This window comes from Anomaloglossus baeobatrachus, chromosome 7 (genome assembly GCF_048569485.1).
Source record: "Anomaloglossus baeobatrachus isolate aAnoBae1 chromosome 7, aAnoBae1.hap1, whole genome shotgun sequence".
In the NCBI taxonomy this organism is placed as follows: domain Eukaryota; kingdom Metazoa; phylum Chordata; class Amphibia; order Anura; family Aromobatidae; genus Anomaloglossus; species Anomaloglossus baeobatrachus.
This window is the reverse complement of record NC_134359.1, coordinates 2,604,729-2,624,696: the sequence shown is the minus strand read 5'-3', so window position 1 is coordinate 2,624,696 and position 19,968 is coordinate 2,604,729. Positions and strand designations below refer to the sequence as shown.

The window sequence follows — 19,968 nt, the reverse complement described above, 5'->3', positions numbered from 1 at the left end:
GGGGGGAGGAGAGCAGTGTGCCCGGAGAGTGCGGGGGGGGAGGAGAGCAGTGTGCCCCGGAGAGTGCGGGGGGGGGAGGAGAGCAGTGTGCCCGGAGAGTGCGGGGGGGAGGGAGAGCAGTGTGCCCGGAGAGTGCGGGGGGGGAGGAGAGCAGTGTGCCCGGAGAGTGCGGGGGGGGGGGAGGAGAGCAGTGTGCCCGGAGAGTGCGGGGGGGGAGGAGAGCAGTGTGCCCGGGAGAGTGCGGGGGGAGAGGAGAGCAGTGTGCCCGGGAGAGTGGCGGGGGAGAGGAGAGCAGTGTGCCCGGAGAGTGCGGGGGGGAGGAGAGCAGTGTGCCCGGAGAGTGCGGGGGGAGGAGAGCAGTGTGCCCGGAGAGTGCGGGGGGGGAGGAGAGCAGTGTGCCCCGGAGAGTGCGGGGGGGAGGAGAGCAGTGTGCCCGGAGAGTGCGGGGGGGGAGGAGAGCAGTGTGCCCGGAGAGTGCGGGGGGGGAGGAGAGCAGTGTGCCCGGAGAGTGCAGGGGAGAGGAGAGCAGTGTGCCCGGAGAGTGCGGGGGGGGGAGGAGAGCAGTGTGCCCGGAGAGTGCGGGGGGGGGGAGGAGAGCAGTGTGCCCGGGAGACGTGCGGGGGGGGAGGAGAGCAGTGTGCCCGGAGAGGTGCGGGGGGGAGGAGAGCAGTGTGCCCGGAGAGTGCGGGGGGGAGGAGAGCAGTGTGCCCGGATGAGTGCGGGGGGGGGAGGAGAGCAGTGTGCCCGGAGAGTGCGGGGGGGGGAGGAGAGCAGTGTGCCCGGAGAGTGCGGGGGGGGGGGAGGAGAGCAGGTGTGCCCGGAGAGTGCGGGGGGGGAGGAGAAGCAGTGTGCCCGGAGAGTGCGGGGGGGGGAGGAGAGCAGTGTGCCCGGAGAGTGCGGGGGGGGAGGAGAGCAGTGTGCCCGGAGAGTGCGGGGGGGAGGAGAGCAGTGTGCCCGGAGAGTGCGGGGGGGAGGAGAGCAGTGTGCCCGGAGAGTGCGGGGGGGGAGGAGAGCAGTGTGCCCCGGAGAGTGCGGGGGAGAGGAGAGCAGTGTGCCCGGAGAGTGCGGGGGGGGGAGGAGAGCAGTGTGCCCGGAGAGTGCGGGGGGGGAGGAGAGCAGTGTGCCCCGGAGAGTGCGGGGGGGGGGGGAGGGAGAGCAGTGTGCCCGGAGAGTGCGGGGGGGGGGAGGGAGAGCAGTGTGCCCGGAGAGTGCGGGGGGGGGAGGAGAGCAGTGTGCCCGGAGAGTGCGGGGGGGGGAGGAGAGCAGTGTGCCCGGAGAGTGCGCGGGGGGGGGAGGAGAGCAGTGTGCCCGGAGAGTGCGGGGGGGGGGAGGAGAGCAGTGTGCCCGGAGAGTGCGGGGGGGGAGGAGAGCAGTGTGCCCGGAGAGGTGCGGGGGGGGAGGAGAGCAGTGTGCCCGGAGAGTGGGGGGGCGGAGTGCGGAGAGGCGGGGGGGAGGAGAGCAGTGTGCCCGGAGAGTGCGGGGGGGGGAGGAGAGCAGTGTGCCCGGAGAGTGCGGGGGGGGAGGAGAGCAGTGTGCCCGGAGAGTGCGGGGGGGAGGAGAGCAGTGTGCCCGGAGAGTGCGGGGGGGGGGGGGGAGGAGAGCAGTGTGCCCGGAGAGTGCGGGGGGAGAGGAGAGCAGTGTGCCCGGAGAGTGCGGGGGGGGAGGAGAGCAGTGTGCCCGGAGAGTGCGGGGGGGAGAGGAGGAGAGCCATTTGGTAAACTCATTTTTTTTTTTCTTATTAATGTACACTCTGCCCCATCCCCCCCCCCATCTTCCCATCCCCCATCTTCCCATCCCCCCATCAAAAAAAATGTAGAAATTTTTCTTAACATTTATTTAACAAGAAAACCTGAAATATCACATGGTCATAAGTATTCAGCCCCTTTGCTCAGTATATCACATGGTCATAAGTATTCAGCCCCTTTGCTCAGTATTGAGTAGAGGCACCCTCCCTTTTGAGCTAATACAGCCATGAGTCTTCTTGGGATCCTGGATTTGGGGATCCTCGGCCATTCTTCCTTGCGGATCCTCTCCAGTTCCGTCAGGTTGGATGGTGAACGTTGGTGACGCCATTTTCAGGTCTCTCCAGAGATGCTCAGTTGGGTTTAGGTCAGGGCTCTGGCTGGGCCGGTCAGGAATGGTCACAGAGTTGTTCTGAAGCCGGTCCTTTGTTATTGTAGCTGTGTGCTTAGGGTCATTGTCTTGTTGGAAGGTCAACAATCGGCCAAGTCTGAGGTTCAGAGCATCTGGAGGAGGTTTTCTTCAAGGATATCTCTGTACTTGGCCGCATTCATCTTTCCTTCAATTGCAGCCAGTTGTCCTGTCCCCGCCCCCATAGCATGATGCTGCCACCATGTCTCACTGTGGGGATTGCATTGGGCAGGTGATGAGCAGTGCCTGGTTTTATCCACACATACCGCTTAGAACTTTCTGGTGAAAGTTCTATCTTCGTCTCATCAGAGCAGAGAATCTTATTTCTCATAGTCTGGGATCCTTCATGTGTTGTTTTGCAAACTCTATGCGGCTTTCATATGTTTTGCACTGAGGAGAGGCTTCCGTGGGGCCACTCTGCCATAAAGGCCCAACTGGTGGAGGCTGCAGTGATAGGTGACTTTGGAACTTTCTCCCATCTCCCTATTGCATCTCTGTAGCTCAGCCGCAGTGATCTTGGGGTTCTTCTTTACCTCTCACCAAGGCTCTTCTCCCACGATTGCTCAGTTTGGCTGGACGGCCGGGTCTAGGAAGAGTTCTGGGGGTCCCAAACTTCTTCCATTTAAGATTTATGGAGGCCACTGTGCTCTGAGGAACCTTGAGTTCTGCAGAAATTCTTTTGTAACCTTGGCCAGATCTGTGCCTTGCCACAATTCTGTCTCTGAGCTCCTTGGACAGTTCCTTTGACCTCATGATTCTCATTTGGCGTGACCTGCAGTGTGAGCGGTGAGGTCTTATGTAGACGGGTGTGCGCCTTTCCAAATCACGTCCTATCAGTGTAATTACACACAGCTGGACTCCAATGAAGGAGCACCGTCTCATGGAGGATCACAAGGAAATGGACAGCATGGGACTTACATATAAGGGTCTGAGCAAAGGGGCTGAATACTTATCACCATGTGTTATACTGAGCAAAGGGGCTGAATACTTTTGACCCTGGGATATATTGAGCAAAGGGGCTGAATACTTTTAACCATGGGATATTTCAGTTTTTCATGTTTAATAAATTTGCAAACACTTCTCCATTTCAGTTTTTTTTTTTTTTTTCTCGATGGGGGATGGGGTGCAGAGTTTACATTGATGAGAAAAAAAATGTACCAAATGGCTGCAATGAAGCAAGGAGTAAATGTAAAGGGTGTGAATACTTTCTGTACCCTCTGTATACACACATTTGACCATGTTACCCTTTACCACTCTACACGCTACAGTGATTGATAATCTTCATCTCTGCCTCCTGTAGCGAGAGGAGGGAGTGTTCGGATTTTGTTACCCCGTGTTGTGTAACCTCAGCATTTCCAGCGATCCACTATCTGGATCCATCTACGAAAAGCTCAAAATCTGTGTTCACAATGGGCTCGTCCGAGACCTGTTCCCTCCCGGCCTATTCTTGTGGCATCAGATAATTGGGACTTTTATACATTATATCTAGCTTAACTCTTAGAGGTAAAAATATAAAGGAAACTAAACAGGAAAAAGTTAAAAATGGGTGACTTTCCATATCGTTCCCCACTTCGTGAATCCCGCATCCAAAGCATAGCTGGATTCAAGACACTGCCACTTAAGTTCTAAATTTGGGCACTAAGAAAGTGTCATTGTGTCTCGATTGTACCTGAGAGCACGGTATTTGTGGTGATCAGGAACCACAGAAATGGCTCTGATAAAAGAAATGCCCTCCTGGGGACGGGTCCACACTCCCGGATCATCCGCCACAGCTCGCTGCAGAAAATCACGTTCTTGGCCACGTTTAGGCGTCTGTAATCTTTCTTTCCTCTGTGAGACTATCCTATACAGATCTGTGGCTTCTCTGCTGAGAAATAGAAAAGGAAAGTAGATGACTCCGGTCAGAAGATGTGATCAAGACAACAAGCCATAAATTATCCACATACTGTAGACTAAAACACAACCTCCAGATATGGAGGAGTCTGCAAAATGAAGCACATTGCAGCAGCAATATACATGATCAGTGAATTGTGGGCATCTTGTGCTATCGCTGACCATGTAAACTATAACCTCTTTATGTCCATGAAAGGAGAAAAAAAACCTAAAGCAAATACTGGCAGTCTGAGAGCAGAGGCATGGAATAAAAACGAATTTTCCAAGTAAATCACCATAAAATGCTTTGATGATTTCCATAGCTGTTCTAGCATGTATACAAGACTTCCCTGCTGCAGCATCTAGTAAGAAATCTAAACGTGTCCACAGTTAATTTATTCATTGGGGTAGGATCAGTAAAATAAAAAAACTGTTGCTAATTCTTTTTCTACGACAAGGTGAATCAGCTCCTGCTCCTCCTCTTGGCAAATGCAAACAGGTGTTGTTTTTATCTTCTCTCTTGAAGACACAAGTTAACATGCCGCTCCATATTAGGCTCATTTTTGTTCCTCATTCACAGACTGTTCACAATATGCGTCTCTTCAGATCTATTCACTTCATCCACAAATGGCCGAATATATGTTTTTATCATCGCCTTTCTCTGAGGTGTCATGTAAGGTTTCTGGATTGCTCCCTTTATTCTGTCAGATCCAATGCTGCAGGCCTGAGAATACTGATCCCGGAGTCCCATCCCCCCGTGTGCCCGGAGTCTTCCTGAAAATGATTGCAATCACAAATTATTTGTTATTATCTTCATTTAATTTGTCTTCAATGAGAAAAAAAAAAATGTCATAAAGCCAAATTGTATATAATTCCACACCAAACATAAAAAGGGGGTGGAGAAAAGTCTTGGCGCTGTGTGAATAATCCTGTGCTGCTTCTGTAATTTGTGTAGTAACAGCGCCTGTAACTTACCTGTGGCACCTAACAGGTGCTGGCAATAATAAATCACACTTGCAGCTTGTGACATGGATTAAAGTTGCCTCAGCCTCTGTCCTGTGTCCTTGTGTGCACCACATTGAGCATGGAGAAAACAAAGACCAAAGAACTGTCTGAGGACTGAGAATCCAGATTGTGAGGAAGCATGAGCAATCTCAAGGCTACAAGTCCATCTCCAAAGACCTGAAAGTTCCTGTGTCTACGGTGCGCAGTGTCATCAAGAAGTGTAAAGCCCATGGCACTGTGGTAACCTCCCTTGATGTGGAAGGCAAAGAAACATTGACGAGAGATTTCATTGCAAGATTATGCGGATGGTGGATAAAGAACCTCGACTAACATCCAAACAAGTTCAAGCTGCCCTGCAGTCCGAGGGTACAACAGTGTCAACCCGCACTATCCGTCAGCGTCTGAATGAAAAGGGACTGTATGGTAGGATGCCCAGGAAGACCCCACTTCTTACCCCGAGACATAAAAAAGCCAGGCTGGAGTTTGCCAAAACTTACCTGAGAAAGCCTAAAACGTTTTGGCAGAATGTTATCTGGTCAGATGAGACAAAAGTAGAGATTTTTAGGAAAAGCCATCAACATAGAGTTTACAGGAAAAAAAAAGAGGCATTCAAAGAAAAGAACACTGTCCCTACAGTCAGACATGGTGGAGGTTCCCTGATGTTTTGGGGTTGCTTTGCTGCCTCTGGCACTGGACTGCTTGACCGTGTGCATGGCATTATGAAGTCTGAAGACTACCAACAAATTTTGCAGCATAATGTAGGGCCCAGTGTGAGAAAGCCGGGTCTCCCTCAGAGGTCATGGGTCTTCCAGCAGGACAATGACCCAAAACACACTTCAAAAAGCACTAGAAAATGGTTTGATAGAAAGCACTGGAGACTACTAAAGTAGCCAGCAATGAGTCCAGACCTGAACCCCATAGAAGACCTGTGGAGAGATCTCAGAATGGCAGTTTGGAGAAGGCCCCCTTCACATCTCAGGGACCTGGAGCAGTTTGCCAAAGAAGAATGGTCTAAAATTCCAGCAGAGCATTGTAAGAAACTCATTGATGGAACCGGAAGCGGTTGTGCGCAGTTATTATGGCTAAAGGTTGTGCAACCAAGTATTAGGCTAAGGGTGCCAATACTTTTGTCTGGCCGATTTTTGGAGTTTTATGTAAAATGATCAATGATTTGATTTTTGTTTCATTCTCTTTTGTGTTTTTTCATTGCAAGAAAAATAAATGAAGATAATTCCAAAGAATCTGTGATTGCAATCATTGTCAGGAAGAAACTGAGCATTATCTGACAGAAGTGCAGGGGTGCCAATACTTTTGGCCAGAACTGTATATGTGACAGTTTTATATAGAGTCACAGACAAAGGACGAGGTCCATCTCAACTATAACCAATAAGAGCAGCGGGATGTAAATGGAAATGTGACACACCCGGCCCTCAGAGTCAGAGGAGCCCCCGACATCATGAGCTAGAAGACCAGATGGATTCTGCTCTCACAAATTATATAAAGTCTAATACATGGGAGGGAGATACACACGGTATAATACATGGGAGGGATATACACACGGTATAATACATGGGAGGGATACACACACGGTATAATACATGGGAGGGAGATACACACGGTATAATACATGGGAGGGATAGATACACACGGTATAATACATGGGAGGGATACACACACGGTATAATACATGGGAGGGATATACACACGGTATAATACATGGGAGGGATATACACACGGTATAATACATGGGAGGGATATACACACGGTATAATACATGGGAGGGATACACACACGGTATAATACATGGGAGGGATATACACACGGTATAATACATGGGAGGGAGATACACACGGTATAATACATGGGAGGGATATACACACGGTATAATACATGGGAGGGATATACACACGGTATAATACATGGGAGGGATATACACACGGTATAATACATGGGAGGGATATACACACGGTATAATACATGGGAGGGATAGATACACACGGTATAATACATGGGAGGGATACACACACGGTATAATACATGGGAGGGAGATACACACGGTATAATACATGGGAGGGATAGATACACACGGTATAATACATGGGAGGGAGATACACACGGTATAATACATGGGAGGGATAGATACACACGGTATAATACATGGGAGGGAGATACACACGGTATAATACATGGGAGGGATACACACACGGTATAATACATGGGAGGGATACACACACGGTATAATACATGGGAGGGATACACACACGGTATAATACATGGGAGGGAGATACACACGGTATAATACATGGGAGGGAGATACACACGGTATGATACATGGGAGGGATACACACACGGTATAATACATGGGAGGGAGATACACACGGTATGATACATGGGAGGGATATACACACGGTATGATACATGGGAGGGATACACACACGGTATAATACATGGGAGGGATACACACACGGTATAATACATGGGAGGGATACACACACGGTATGATACATGGGAGGGATATACACACGGTATGATACATGGGAGGGATACACACACGGTATGATACATGGGAGGGATATACACACGGTATAATACATGGGAGGGATACACACACGGTATAATACATGGGAGGGATACACACACGGTATAATACATGGGAGGGATATACACACGGTATAATACATGGGAGGGATATACACACGGTATAATACATGGGAGGGATACACACACGGTATAATACATGGGAGGGATACACACACGGTATAATACATGGGAGGGATACACACACGGTATAATACATGGGAGGGATACACACACGGTATAATACATGGGAGGGATACACACACGGTATAATACATGGGAGGGATACACACACGGTATAATACATGGGAGGGATAGATACACACACGGTATAATACATGGGAGGGATAGATACACGGTATAATACATGGGAGGGATACACACACGGTATAATACATGGGAGGGATACACACACGGTATAATACATGGGAGGGATACACACACGGTATAATACATGGGAGGGATACACACACGGTATAATACATGGGAGGGATATACACACACGGTATAATACATGGGAGGGATACACACACGGTATAATACATGGGAGGGATAGATACACACGGTATAATACATGGGAGGGATAGATACACACGGTATAATACATGGGAGGGATAGATACACACGGTATAATACATGGGAGGGATATACACACGGTATAATACATGGGAGGGATATACACACGGTATAATACATGGGAGGGATATACACACGGTATAATACATGGGAGGGATACACACACGGTATAATACATGGGAGGGATATACACACACGGTATAATACATGGGAGGGATACACACACGGTATAATACATGGGAGGGATAGATACACACGGTATAATACATGGGAGGGATAGATACACACGGTATAATACATGGGAGGGATATACACACGGTATAATACATGGGAGGGATATACACACGGTATAATACATGGGAGGGATATACACACGGTATAATACATGGGAGGGATACACACACGGTATAATACATGGGAGGGATACACACACGGTATAATACATGGGAGGGATACACACACGGTATAATACATGGGAGGGAGATACACACGGTATAATACATGGGAGGGATACACACACGGTATAATACATGGGAGGGATACACACACGGTATAATACATGGGAGGGATACACACACGGTATAATACATGGGAGGGATACACACACGGTATAATACATGGGAGGGATACACACACGGTATAATACATGGGAGGGATACACACACGGTATAATACATGGGAGGGATAGATACACACGGTATAATACATGGGAGGGATACGCACACGGTATAATACATGGGAGGGATACGCACACGGTATAATACATGGGAGGGATACGCACACGGTATAATACATGGGAGGGATACGCACACGGTATAATACATGGGAGGGATACGCACACGGTCGGGTCCGGCTGCTGCTGCGGCTACTGCTCGGTGGTGGCTCGAGCGGTGGGCCGGATCCCGGGGATTCGAGCGGCGCTCCTCGCCCGTGAGTGAAAAGGGGTTTTGATTGTGGGGATTTGATATTGTCCGTGATGCCACCCACGGTTGGGGTGATATTGGTGACACCACCGCTGCTCTGGACGGGGATCCCGGGAGCGGTGACAGGGAGCAGCTTTGATGTTAGTTCTCCCCTCCGTGGGTAGGGGGTTGGTTGTCCCGGGGCCCGGTGATGGGGTAGGGATGGATGGCAGGCGGGTTACGGGGCCTGGCAAGGTGCAGGGTCGCGGGGGCAGCGCTGTGCTGTACGGCACGGTGCTACCCACTCAGCCAATGATGAGGACACAGTTCTCGGTAAAACACACGGCTGGATGGACGGGTCCCACAGACGGCTGCGGTGTTGTTTCTCCCGGCTGGATATGGGCTGGAGGAGCCCCTTTTGCCCGCAGGCTCTGGCCCTGGGAACTTTAGCCTTGGCAGTGACTGTGTTTCCCTCTCTCGGTTGGACGGTTGCCTTCTGTCGGGACTTGGCTGCTGGCAAACCCAGGAGGTTCCCTTCGCTGACGGATTTGGCAAATTCACGGCGACTCCTAGCCTTGCCCGGGGTCCGTAAGCCCCTGCCGGGTGGTGCTGGCTTCTCTTTGCGTACCGGTCCGGTACCGCCGGGCAACCGCCCGTCCACGGTCCTTACGGTAAACTCCGATAGGCCACTCCTGCAGACGGTCACCACCGTCTGCCAACCTTGCTGATCCGTCCGGGCCACACACCCGGACACACTTCAGGCTGCTTAACTGCCACTTCACTTCCTCTCTCCACTCCTCTCCAAACTGATCTGCCTGCTTTTCCCACCTCCAGGACTGTGAACTCCTTGGTGGGCGGGGCCAACCGCCTGGCCCACCCCCCTGGTGTGATCATCAGCCCCTGGAGGGAGGCAACAAGGGTTTTGTCTGACTTTGGTGTGCTTGACGTGGGGTGTGTTGGTGTTGTTCTCTGTGGCCCCTGGCTTGTCCAGGGCGCCACATTCACACGGTATAATACATATATGTATACAAACGGTATAATACATGGGAGGGATATATAGACGGTATAATACATGGGAGGGATATATAGACGGTATAATACATGGGAGGGATACACACACGGTATAATACATGGGAGGGATACACACACGGTATAATACATGGGAGGGATACACACACGGTATAATACATGGGAGGGATACACACACGGTATAATACATGGGAGGGATACACACACGGTATAATACATGGGAGGGATACACACACGGTATAATACATGGGAGGGATACACACACGGTATAATACATGGGAGGGATACACACACGGTATAATACATGGGAGGGATACACACACGGTATAATACATGGGAGGGATACACACACGGTATAATACATGGGAGGGATACACACACGGTATAATACATGGGAGGGATACACACACGGTATAATACATGGGAGGGAGATTATATATATATATATATATATATATATATATATATATATATATATATATATATATATATATATATATATTATATTTTCAGATTTATTATACGGTATAATACATGGCCGGGATATATACACACGCGGAGGGTCGGGCCGGTGTGGACCTTTGTGCCTCTCAGATGGTCGCACACACTTTTCAGCTCCTGACTTTTACGATCTCTTGACCACCATCGGAGCCTCCGAGTGACGGCTGGTGATAAAGCCGTTGTCGCTGTAACGGGGGGACATGAGGAGTCGCACATTTCTGGGTTGTCATTGTTTCTTTACTCCTAGTGTCTTCCTTCCCTTCGCCGTTTTCAGTCTGAATCTACAATATTCACCTTCCATGAGCGGGGTGCCCATTGATGCTTTTGATTATACACTAGAGATGAAAATTAGAGAACACACATTTTCCTAAATGTAACGCTCTTGTGTCGTCCTATATGACTATCTCCTCACATGAGGAAACTCGCAGGATTTTCCTCTTATTTCATAAATTGAATTTATTGTAAAGCAAAAAATAAAAATGTAAATGAGAGAAATGAAAAAGACACTGGTCAGAATTGGAGAACACGGCTCAGATCCCTGCAAGTTATTGTTGTTAATCTGCACTTGGTGCTAATTTCCTTAATTATCTGACAAACTATAAAACTGACATCCTAACTTTCCAGTTTGCACTGACTTTGCATGGTGTGCTGTTCCAAAGTGACTGAAACCCTCCGGCAGCAGGTTCTCCAGATGAAGGCCAAAGGAGTGACCCTATCAGCCATAGCAAGAGAAGTTGGTTCTTCCAAGTCAGTGATTTCGAGAATATTGCATCTTTACAACATCACAAACTCTTTCAAGTCCCTCAAGAAGCCTGGTTGCCCTTGAAAGGCAAATACAGGAGAGGACGGGATAATGCGGAAACTCTCCATGGGTAATTGTTTCCACACTGCAGCTGGAATTGCCGCCAGTTCAGTACATAACGGGGTAAGGATCTGGCTCGTCATACAGTGTCACGACGTGTAAGAGCATTTGGACAGAAAGGCCACTCTGCAGAGACCAAACCTCTCATTAGAAGAATCACAAGACTAGTCTCACCTTTAGTGAGGAGCATGTTGTGTGGACGGAGGTCATTTTACTGATGAAAGCAAGTTACATTTATTAGGGTCTGATGGGAAACATTATGTTTATCAGCAAACTGGGGAAAGACTGAACCCAAAGTGTGTTAAGTCAGTGAGCGGCGGTGGAGGCAGGGTCATGGTTTGGGGAATGTTATCTGCAGCAGGAGTTGGGCCTCTCATACATGGCAGAGTGAATGGAAGTGTGGCTCAGAACTGTCTTCACAACACGTGGTTCCTTAGAGTGGTTTCACACATCCGGCATTCTGCCGCTTCGCCGGATCCATCACACTCCAGTACAGTGCAATACAGTACAGTGGCATCGCGGCAAGCTCCGGTCACATGACAGCATGAAAATGAGGGTCATCAACGAGTGGAACAGGCGGCCACGAGAGGTTGAGTTCTCCTTCAATGGAAGTCTTTAAAATTGGTTGGACGGACATCTGTCTGGGATGATTTAGTGAATCCTGCTTTGAGCAGGGGGTTGGACTAGATGACCCCGGAGGTCCATCCAACTCTACCATTCTATGATTCTCTAATTTTCATCTCCAGTGTACATATACCCCTGTATAAGGTCCTTCTGGTTTCAGGCTGCTCCCCTCTCTTGTGTCTCCCATAATGGTGGCTATTCCTTTTCCTCAGGTGGAGATTCGGGAGGACGAGGAGCAGCAGGTGAAGTTGGGGGAGATTCTGGAGCTGCTGGTGGCCGCCGGTTACTTCCGGGCCAGAATTAAAGGTCTCTCCCCATTTGACAAGGTGAGCAGTGACTCCGGTTGGGCTGCGTGTGTCTTTGCGTCAGACATGTGACATGTTTCCTTCCTGTAGGTGGTCGGTGGGATGACCTGGTGCATCACAACGTGCAACTTTGACATTGACGTGGACCTGCTCTTCCAGGAGAACTCAACCATCGGACAGAAAATGTATGGGAAACATTTTACATATGACTTTAATGTTCGGCGAAGCTGGGATTGTGTAAATTTGGTGGTCACGTTTTCTCAGAATTCCCCATGAGCCCGCGCCCCCAATATACACCAGTCTGCACCTTCCATAGACCTTGATAGTGTTTGCAGATTTTCGGCCAGTGATATTTTAGGCCGCTGATCTTTGGTTCGGCAGCCGCTTCTTTATGAGCCTGATGCTATTCTTACCCTGAAATGATGGTCGCTGTGCGGGGTCAGTCGGCCTGAGTCTCTTGTTCATTTCCTTTCAGAGCGTTAACCGAGAAGATTGTGTCTGTTTTACCAAAAATGAAATGTCCGCACCGTCTAGAACCGCATCAGATCCAAGGACTGGACTTCATCCACATCTTCCCCATCATCCAGGTTACAAAACTGCACTGTACCATCTGCTGGGGTTGCCGTGTGGGTGTGCGCTAGATTGCTGTGGAGGAGGGGCTTTCCAAGTGGGTGTGCCCTGGATTACTGTGGAGGAGGGGCTTTCCGTGTGGGTGTGCCCTGGATTGCTGTGGAGGAGGGGCTTTCCGTGTGGGTGTGCCCTGGATTGCTGTGGAGGAGGGGCTTTCCGTGTGGGTGTGCCCTGGATTGCTGTGGAGGAGGGGCTTTCCGTGTGGTTGTGCCCTGGATTGCTGTGGAGGAGGGGCTTTCCGTGTGGTTGTGCCCTGGATTGCTGTGGAGGAGGGGTTTGCAGTGTGGGTGTGTCCTGGATCAGGGTGGAGGAGGGGCTTGCCGTGTGGGTGTGCTCTGGATCAGGAGATGCTGCAGGCTGTGCATGTTCTGACTCTTTGCTTGTCCCAACAGTGGCTGGTGAAGCGCGCCATCGAGACGCGGCAGGAGATGGGAGATTACGTCCGCTCGTTTTCCATATCACAGTTCCAGAAAGATCACTACTTCCCTGAAGTGAGTGTTGGGGCTCCGCACAGTGCGTCCTCAGTCTATGCACTGCTCGGGGGGCTCTGCATGGTGTGCCCTCGGTCTATGCACTGCTCGGGGGGTTCTGCATGTTGCGTCCTCAGTCTATGCACTGCTCTGGGGGCTCCGCACAGTGCGACCTTTCTGCTGTCTTCTGTTGCATTTTCTTTTCACAGGACCTGGAGTTTACAAATCGGAGGGAGAAAGCTGTGAAGTCCCTTAATGAGACCTTTGTGAGTAATCCACGGGGGAATGTGGAATGTGAGATGGAGGGAATGTGGAGGACGGAAGAAGGCAGAGCGGATTGTGGAGCCTGGGATGAGACAGAGGGGAATATGGAGGATGGGGCAGTGTGGGGAATGAAGGGGAGTGTGGAGAGCGGAGGGGGATGGGGGTAGTGGAGTGTGGGGGTTGGAGGACAATGTGGAGACCGGAGAGGAGTGTGGAGGGGAGTACGGGGGGGGGGCAGAGGGCAGTGTGGAGGAGAGTGCAGGGGGGCAGAGGGCAGTATAGGAGGGAGTGTGGGGCGTGGAGGGGGAAAGGGGTAGTGGACTGTGGAGGGCAGTGTGGAGAGTGGAGAGGGGCTTGGAGGACAGGGGGAGTGTAGTGTGGGAGGCGGAGAGCAGTGTGGAGAGGAGGATGGGGAGTGGAGTGTGGAGGGGGAGGGCGGAGGACTCTGCTTCACTGTAATTACATCCATCTCATCCGCAGGATATTTATAAACTCCGCCGGAAATACAGACGTCAGGAGGGTGCATCAGAGCTGCCAGATGAGGAGTCGCGGGTTCACTCCACTCTCCTGGAATATGGCAGGTACTGTCGGGGGTAACTGCTGATTACTGCGGTTTGCGGAATCCCCTCCCGGGGTGGGGGGGTGGGGGTAGCATAATTTTCTGTTGGAAGATACCCCTGGGACAAATGTGAGTACTGAGTACCACACAGATGACGTTACATGTGCAGGACATGGGGCAATCACTAATCGTGTGGACTCTTCAGATTTATACTCTGTGGGATCACAAACCTAAAAGCCAGGGGACAGCGGGTGGTGGTAGGACAACAACTTAACATATACTGGGTGCAGAATTATTAGCAGCTCGTTCTTCTCAAATAAAATGGCCAACAAGAAATTTCCCTGAGTCTAAGAAGTCACAGATTATTTTTCGCGTACAGAGGATGCAGCTCCTGACACTACTCAGTTATTAGGGCCATCACAGAATCGGCAAAAGGTGAGGAGGCCGAGCCCGACCACCACAGAGCAAGACACATACATGCATGGTGTTCAGTGCTCAGACACATGGCCGAGGTGAGGAGTCTGAACCTGACCACCAATGAGCAAGACAGACCTACATGATGTTCAGTTCTCTGAGACACTGCTGAAGTGAGGAGGCTGAACCTGACCACCACTGAATAAGACAGATTATATACAAGGTATTCAGTGCTCAGAGACATGGTTCAGGTGAGGAGACTGAACCCAACCATCATTGAAAAAGTAGAAATGTCACATCAAGAAATATCTGATGATGGTTTCTTCACAGTTTTTAGAGACTGATGAGATGAGAGTGACTCCTGACAGAGCAGATGGATGGGCCGTGACTGGATCAGTACAGGGCACAGACCTCCACTTCCCTCTTAAACCCCAGTGAGGTGCAGGTGGGGTCCTGCTATGGGCTGGGATTATTACAAAGGAGCTTGTTTGACCTTTCATGTTGAAGATGGATCAAAACCACCTCCCAAACTTCTCAGTTCTTAGAAAACACTTTCTTCAAGCACTACAGAAGGAAGAATTGCCATCCTTCAGGTTACTTCTTTTCTACACTTCTGCTAAGACTTGCATCGTTTGCTACAAAGGTAAGAGCTCCACAAAGATTTGGAAAGTAGAATAAGTAGCAACCCCTTGGAATAGAGAAAAAGACACTCGGAGGTGTAAGACCCAGGAGGTTTCTACCCCACGTATAGCACCCTAGCTCAGCCTGACCTTCCGCCATGGTAGGGCTAGAGTCGGTTCTACATCTGCCAGAGCATACTGGTAAATCTACAAAGGCAATCGAACGAAGCACCTAGTCAGAGCGGTGCAGCTCTCTGTCGATTGTGTAAAAGCCTTTCTGGGAAATAAGAGTGCCTAAAGAAAGGAGAGCAATCTCATTAAGGTGGAAGGAAATGAATGCTCTAAGGTGAAAGGAGGGAGTTAAATTCCAGATCACTCTGTTCTGCAGATGGATAGAGACCAGTTATAGCCACCACTCAAAACCTCGCCTGATGGAACAGATTGCTAAAGATGAAGACATCACTCTACCGGAAAGCAGATCAGAAGAGATATCACTGATTGGAGAGGACTGAAGAGCGTCCAACACCAGAATGGGGTGCACCAGATCCAGGGGAGGCTAAGATGATGGCCCTGAGTTTACCTTGCCTGTGTGGTCAGTCCTGACCTATGCCTTTCAAGTCAAGTTCTGCAGGAATGTAGACGACCTCAAACTTCCGTCCTGACCCATAAACTATCGGTTGAAGCTCTAGTGGAGAAGGTAAACTTGACAGACGTAAAATCTCTTGGCGGTCCAGGCAACAGAAGTCAATCGTCTAAATAATCTGTTTTACTGCTTGACTGAGATGGACCTGGCCAGCCCTCTGCTAAGGCTAGTTTCACACTTGCGTTGAACGGTATCCGTTGCATTGCGTTGTGTAACGGATGCAACGGATGTGTTGCATATAGTGGCACAACGGATGCTGCAAAACAACGCAATTCGTTTTGATTTTTTTTTTTTTACAGTTTTACCAGCGGCAGACTATTGTGAACGATCAGCCGGCGGCCGGGCATGCCAGCGGGCAGGCGCTCAGCTGAGCGCTGTGACTTGCCGGCGGCCGGGCATGCTGGCGGCCGGTCGTTCAGCTGAACGTTCGGCCACCGCGAGCCAAAATAAAGTTTGATTTAAAAAAAAAAAAGAGCATGCGCAGTGGAATCCAGAGGATTCCGCTGCTCAAAACAACGTTACATGCTGCGTTCCTCCCGCTGGGCGGAAGCAACGGAGCGTCGCCCAGCGGAAGCAACGCAGGTCCTTTTGGTACAATCCGTCCTCCATACAAGTCTATGGGAAACAGCGGAATCCGTTAACGGATTCCGCTGTTTTCCAAAAGGGCGGATTGTAACGGAAGGAAATAAACGCAAGTGTGAAAGTACCCTAAGAGATAAAAAGATGGAAACCCTGCTTGTATTCTCTAACCCCAGCCATCAAGGACGCCATTGAAAAAACTAGGACAAGGTGGATATTTCCTTGTCGACCACGATAGCATGAGGTATAAAACTGAATAACTGAGTGCTGGCTGCCCAGGTGGAGTCTGGTGGGGAGCAGTCAGCTTTCCTTCTAAGGCTATGTGCCCACGCTACAGGATTTATCGCGGATTTGACGCGGATTTTGACGCGGATTTAGCGCGGATTTGCCGAAAATCTGCAGCACAGCTACTCCCCAGCCATTTCAATGGCATTTTGGAAATGCTGTGCCCATGCTGCGGATTTTTCCGCTGCGGATTTTGCCGCGGATTTTGATGCGGAACAAACTGCAGCATGTCAATTGTTTGGTGCGGATTTGGTGCGGATTTTCTGTTTTGAATGGGGAAAAAAAAAAAAATAAAATCCGCGGCAAATCCGCGGTAAATCCGCGGCAAATCCGCGGGTGCGGATTTGCCGCGAAAGTTGCGGATTTTCAGGCAAAAAAATCCGCAGGGACCTTTTACTGTGGACACATAGCCTAAGATGTATTTTTGCTGGCATCCAAGCTAGTAGAGGCCTCACAATGTGGAGCCAAAAAACAGCCACACATCTCAGCTTCCCTATGTACAAGAGACACACTGCAGTGTTCTGAGATGATGGGATTACGATGCGCGTTCCCCAGCCTCCTAAATGGCCGTCTTGCTCTAGTGACCGTCTGGCATTGCATTTTCCTCGTACACCTATGGTTCCTCTGTCCCTCATTGAAGTGACTAAGAAGTCTACATCTCTTAAAAAAAAAAACCATGACTGCTCTGCAGGACGAGGCTCCATCACCACATCGAAGTCTCCACTGCTTGGGGCCAGGAGCGGCCTTAAAGATGGAGAATAATGACCCGGACCCATCCTCAACAGACCTGAACCCTCCTGACAACTTCTGCCCTTCTTACAGAAAGATTTAGGGTGAAGAACAGCCCCCTCTCTAGGCAGCAACTGGGGCTGTAAGAAGTAGACAGACTCCGTGGATGGAGTTAAAGGCAATGACTGAAGAGCAGGGCGGCCATATTACTATATATATTACTATATCACACTGAGGAAAAGAGCGGCCATATTACTATATATATTACTATATCACACTGAGGAGAAGAGCGGCCATATTACTATATATATATTACTATATCACACTGAGGAGAAGAGCCGCCATATTACTATATATATATTACTATATCACACTGAGGAGAAGAGCGGCCATATTACTATATATATATTACTATATCACACTGAGGAGAAGAGCGGCCATATTACTATATATATATATATTACTATATCACACTGAGTAGAATAGCGGCCATATTACTATATATATATTACTATATCACACTGAGGAGAAGAGCAGCCATATTACTATATATATATTACTATATCACACTGAGGAGGAGAGCGGCCATATTACTATATATATATTACTATATCACACTGAGGAGAAGAGCAGCCATATTACTATATATATTACTATATCACACTGATGAGAAGAGCGGCCATATTACTATATATATATTACTATATCACACTGAGGAGAAGAGCGGCCATATTACTATATATATATTACTATATCACACTGAGGAGAACAGCGGCCATATTACTATATATATATTACTATATCACACTGATGAGAAGAGCGGCCATATTACTATATATATTACTATATCACACTGATGAGAAGAGCGGCCATATTACTATATATTTCTTTGTCGCTCCATTGGGAGACCCAGACAATTGGGTGTATAGCTATTGCCTCTGGAGGCCACACAAAGTATTACACTTAAAAGTGTAAGGCCCCTCCCCTTCTGGCTATACACCCCCAGTGGGATCACTGGCTCACCAGTTTTGTGCTTTGTGCGAAGGAGGCAACACATCCACGCATAGCTCCACTTTTTAGTCAGCAGCAGCTGCTGACTATGTCGGATGGAAGAAAAGAGGACACATATAGTGTCCCCAGCATGCTCCCTTCTCACCCCACTGTATGTCGGAGGTGTTTGTAAGGTTGAGGTACCCATTGCGGGTACGGCGGCAGGAGCCCACATGCTGATTCCTTCCCCATCCCTTTTTACAGGGCTCTGGGTGAAGTGGGATTTACCGGTCTCCAGGCACTGAGACCGTGCTCCATCTACAGCCCCTGGAGAAGATGCTGGATGGAGCGGAGTACATCAGGGACATGGCCCTGCTTCCTCAAGGTACTCTGTGTCCCCGTGCTTTTGGCGCTCACACCGCAGCATGCTGGGTGTTGTAGTGCGCCGGGGGACATCAGCGCTGCGGCGCCTGTGCCATGGCCTCATTCAGCTTTGCTGAAGCAGGCTCACTTATGGGAATTGGTCGCGCCGGCCGCTGGGACTGCGGCGCGGCTGGCACTTGTAGTGCGCCGGGGACTTCAGCGCGGCCTGCGCTTTTACGGCGGCCGCGCTGACAACTAGAGTCCCCGGCTTTTGCGGCCTGCTTCCGTTCGTTCCCGCCCCCAGACCTGCCAGTCAGGAGAGGGGCGGGACGCTGGCCACTTCCAGGAATCGGTCGCGCCGGCCGCTGGCAGCGGCGCGGCTGGCACTTGTGGTGCGCCGGGGACTTCAGCGCGGCCCGCGCTTTTACGGCGGCCGCGCTGATAACTAGAGTCCCCGGCTTTTGCGGCCTGCTTCCGTTCGTTCCCGCCCCCAGACCTGCCAGTCAGGAGAGGGGCGGGACGCTGGCCACTTCTATGAATCGGTCGCGCCGGCCGCTGGAACTGCGGCGCGGCTGGCACTTGTGGTGCGCCGGGGACTTCAGCGCGGCCCGCGCTTTTACGGCGGCCGCGCTGTTAACTCGAGTCCCCGGCTTCTGGGCCTAGTCTCCCTTCGTTACCGCCCACAGCCCTGACAGTCAGGGTAGGGGCGTGACGCTGCATAGAGCAGAGCTGAGAGCTGGAGTATGTTTTGCATACTCCACCCCTCTCACTGTGTGCACTGTGAATCCGGATTCCCGCACTTTCTCAGGCACGCCCACGGCTTCCTTCTCTACAAGGACACCGGCAGCCATTAGTGTCAGTTTCTGTACGATACAGAGACAAGTGTGGAAGACCCTGGCATTCTGATAGTCACACAATCGCTGCAACAGGCGTTAAGCAGCACCTGTGGTGCTAACCCCACTAGTGCAGAAGTGCACTTATAGATATGCTTGTACTATATACATTGCACTGTTTGGTC

General features: G+C 50.2%; 1 protein-coding gene across 1 annotated transcript in view; it reads left to right on the top strand.

The window, feature by feature from the left end:
- CCDC93 (CCC complex scaffolding subunit CCDC93) overlaps positions 1-19,968 on the top strand; it is a 198,839-nt gene that overhangs the window by 2,238 nt on the left and 176,633 nt on the right. Inside the window, exons 2-7 of the mRNA XM_075316968.1 lie at positions 12,312-12,425; positions 12,495-12,589; positions 12,880-12,991; positions 13,427-13,525; positions 13,714-13,770; positions 14,249-14,349. Coding sequence (XP_075173083.1) covers positions 12,312-12,425; positions 12,495-12,589; positions 12,880-12,991; positions 13,427-13,525; positions 13,714-13,770; positions 14,249-14,349 — 578 coding nt within the window. The remainder of the gene's footprint in view (positions 1-12,311; positions 12,426-12,494; positions 12,590-12,879; positions 12,992-13,426; positions 13,526-13,713; positions 13,771-14,248; positions 14,350-19,968) is intronic.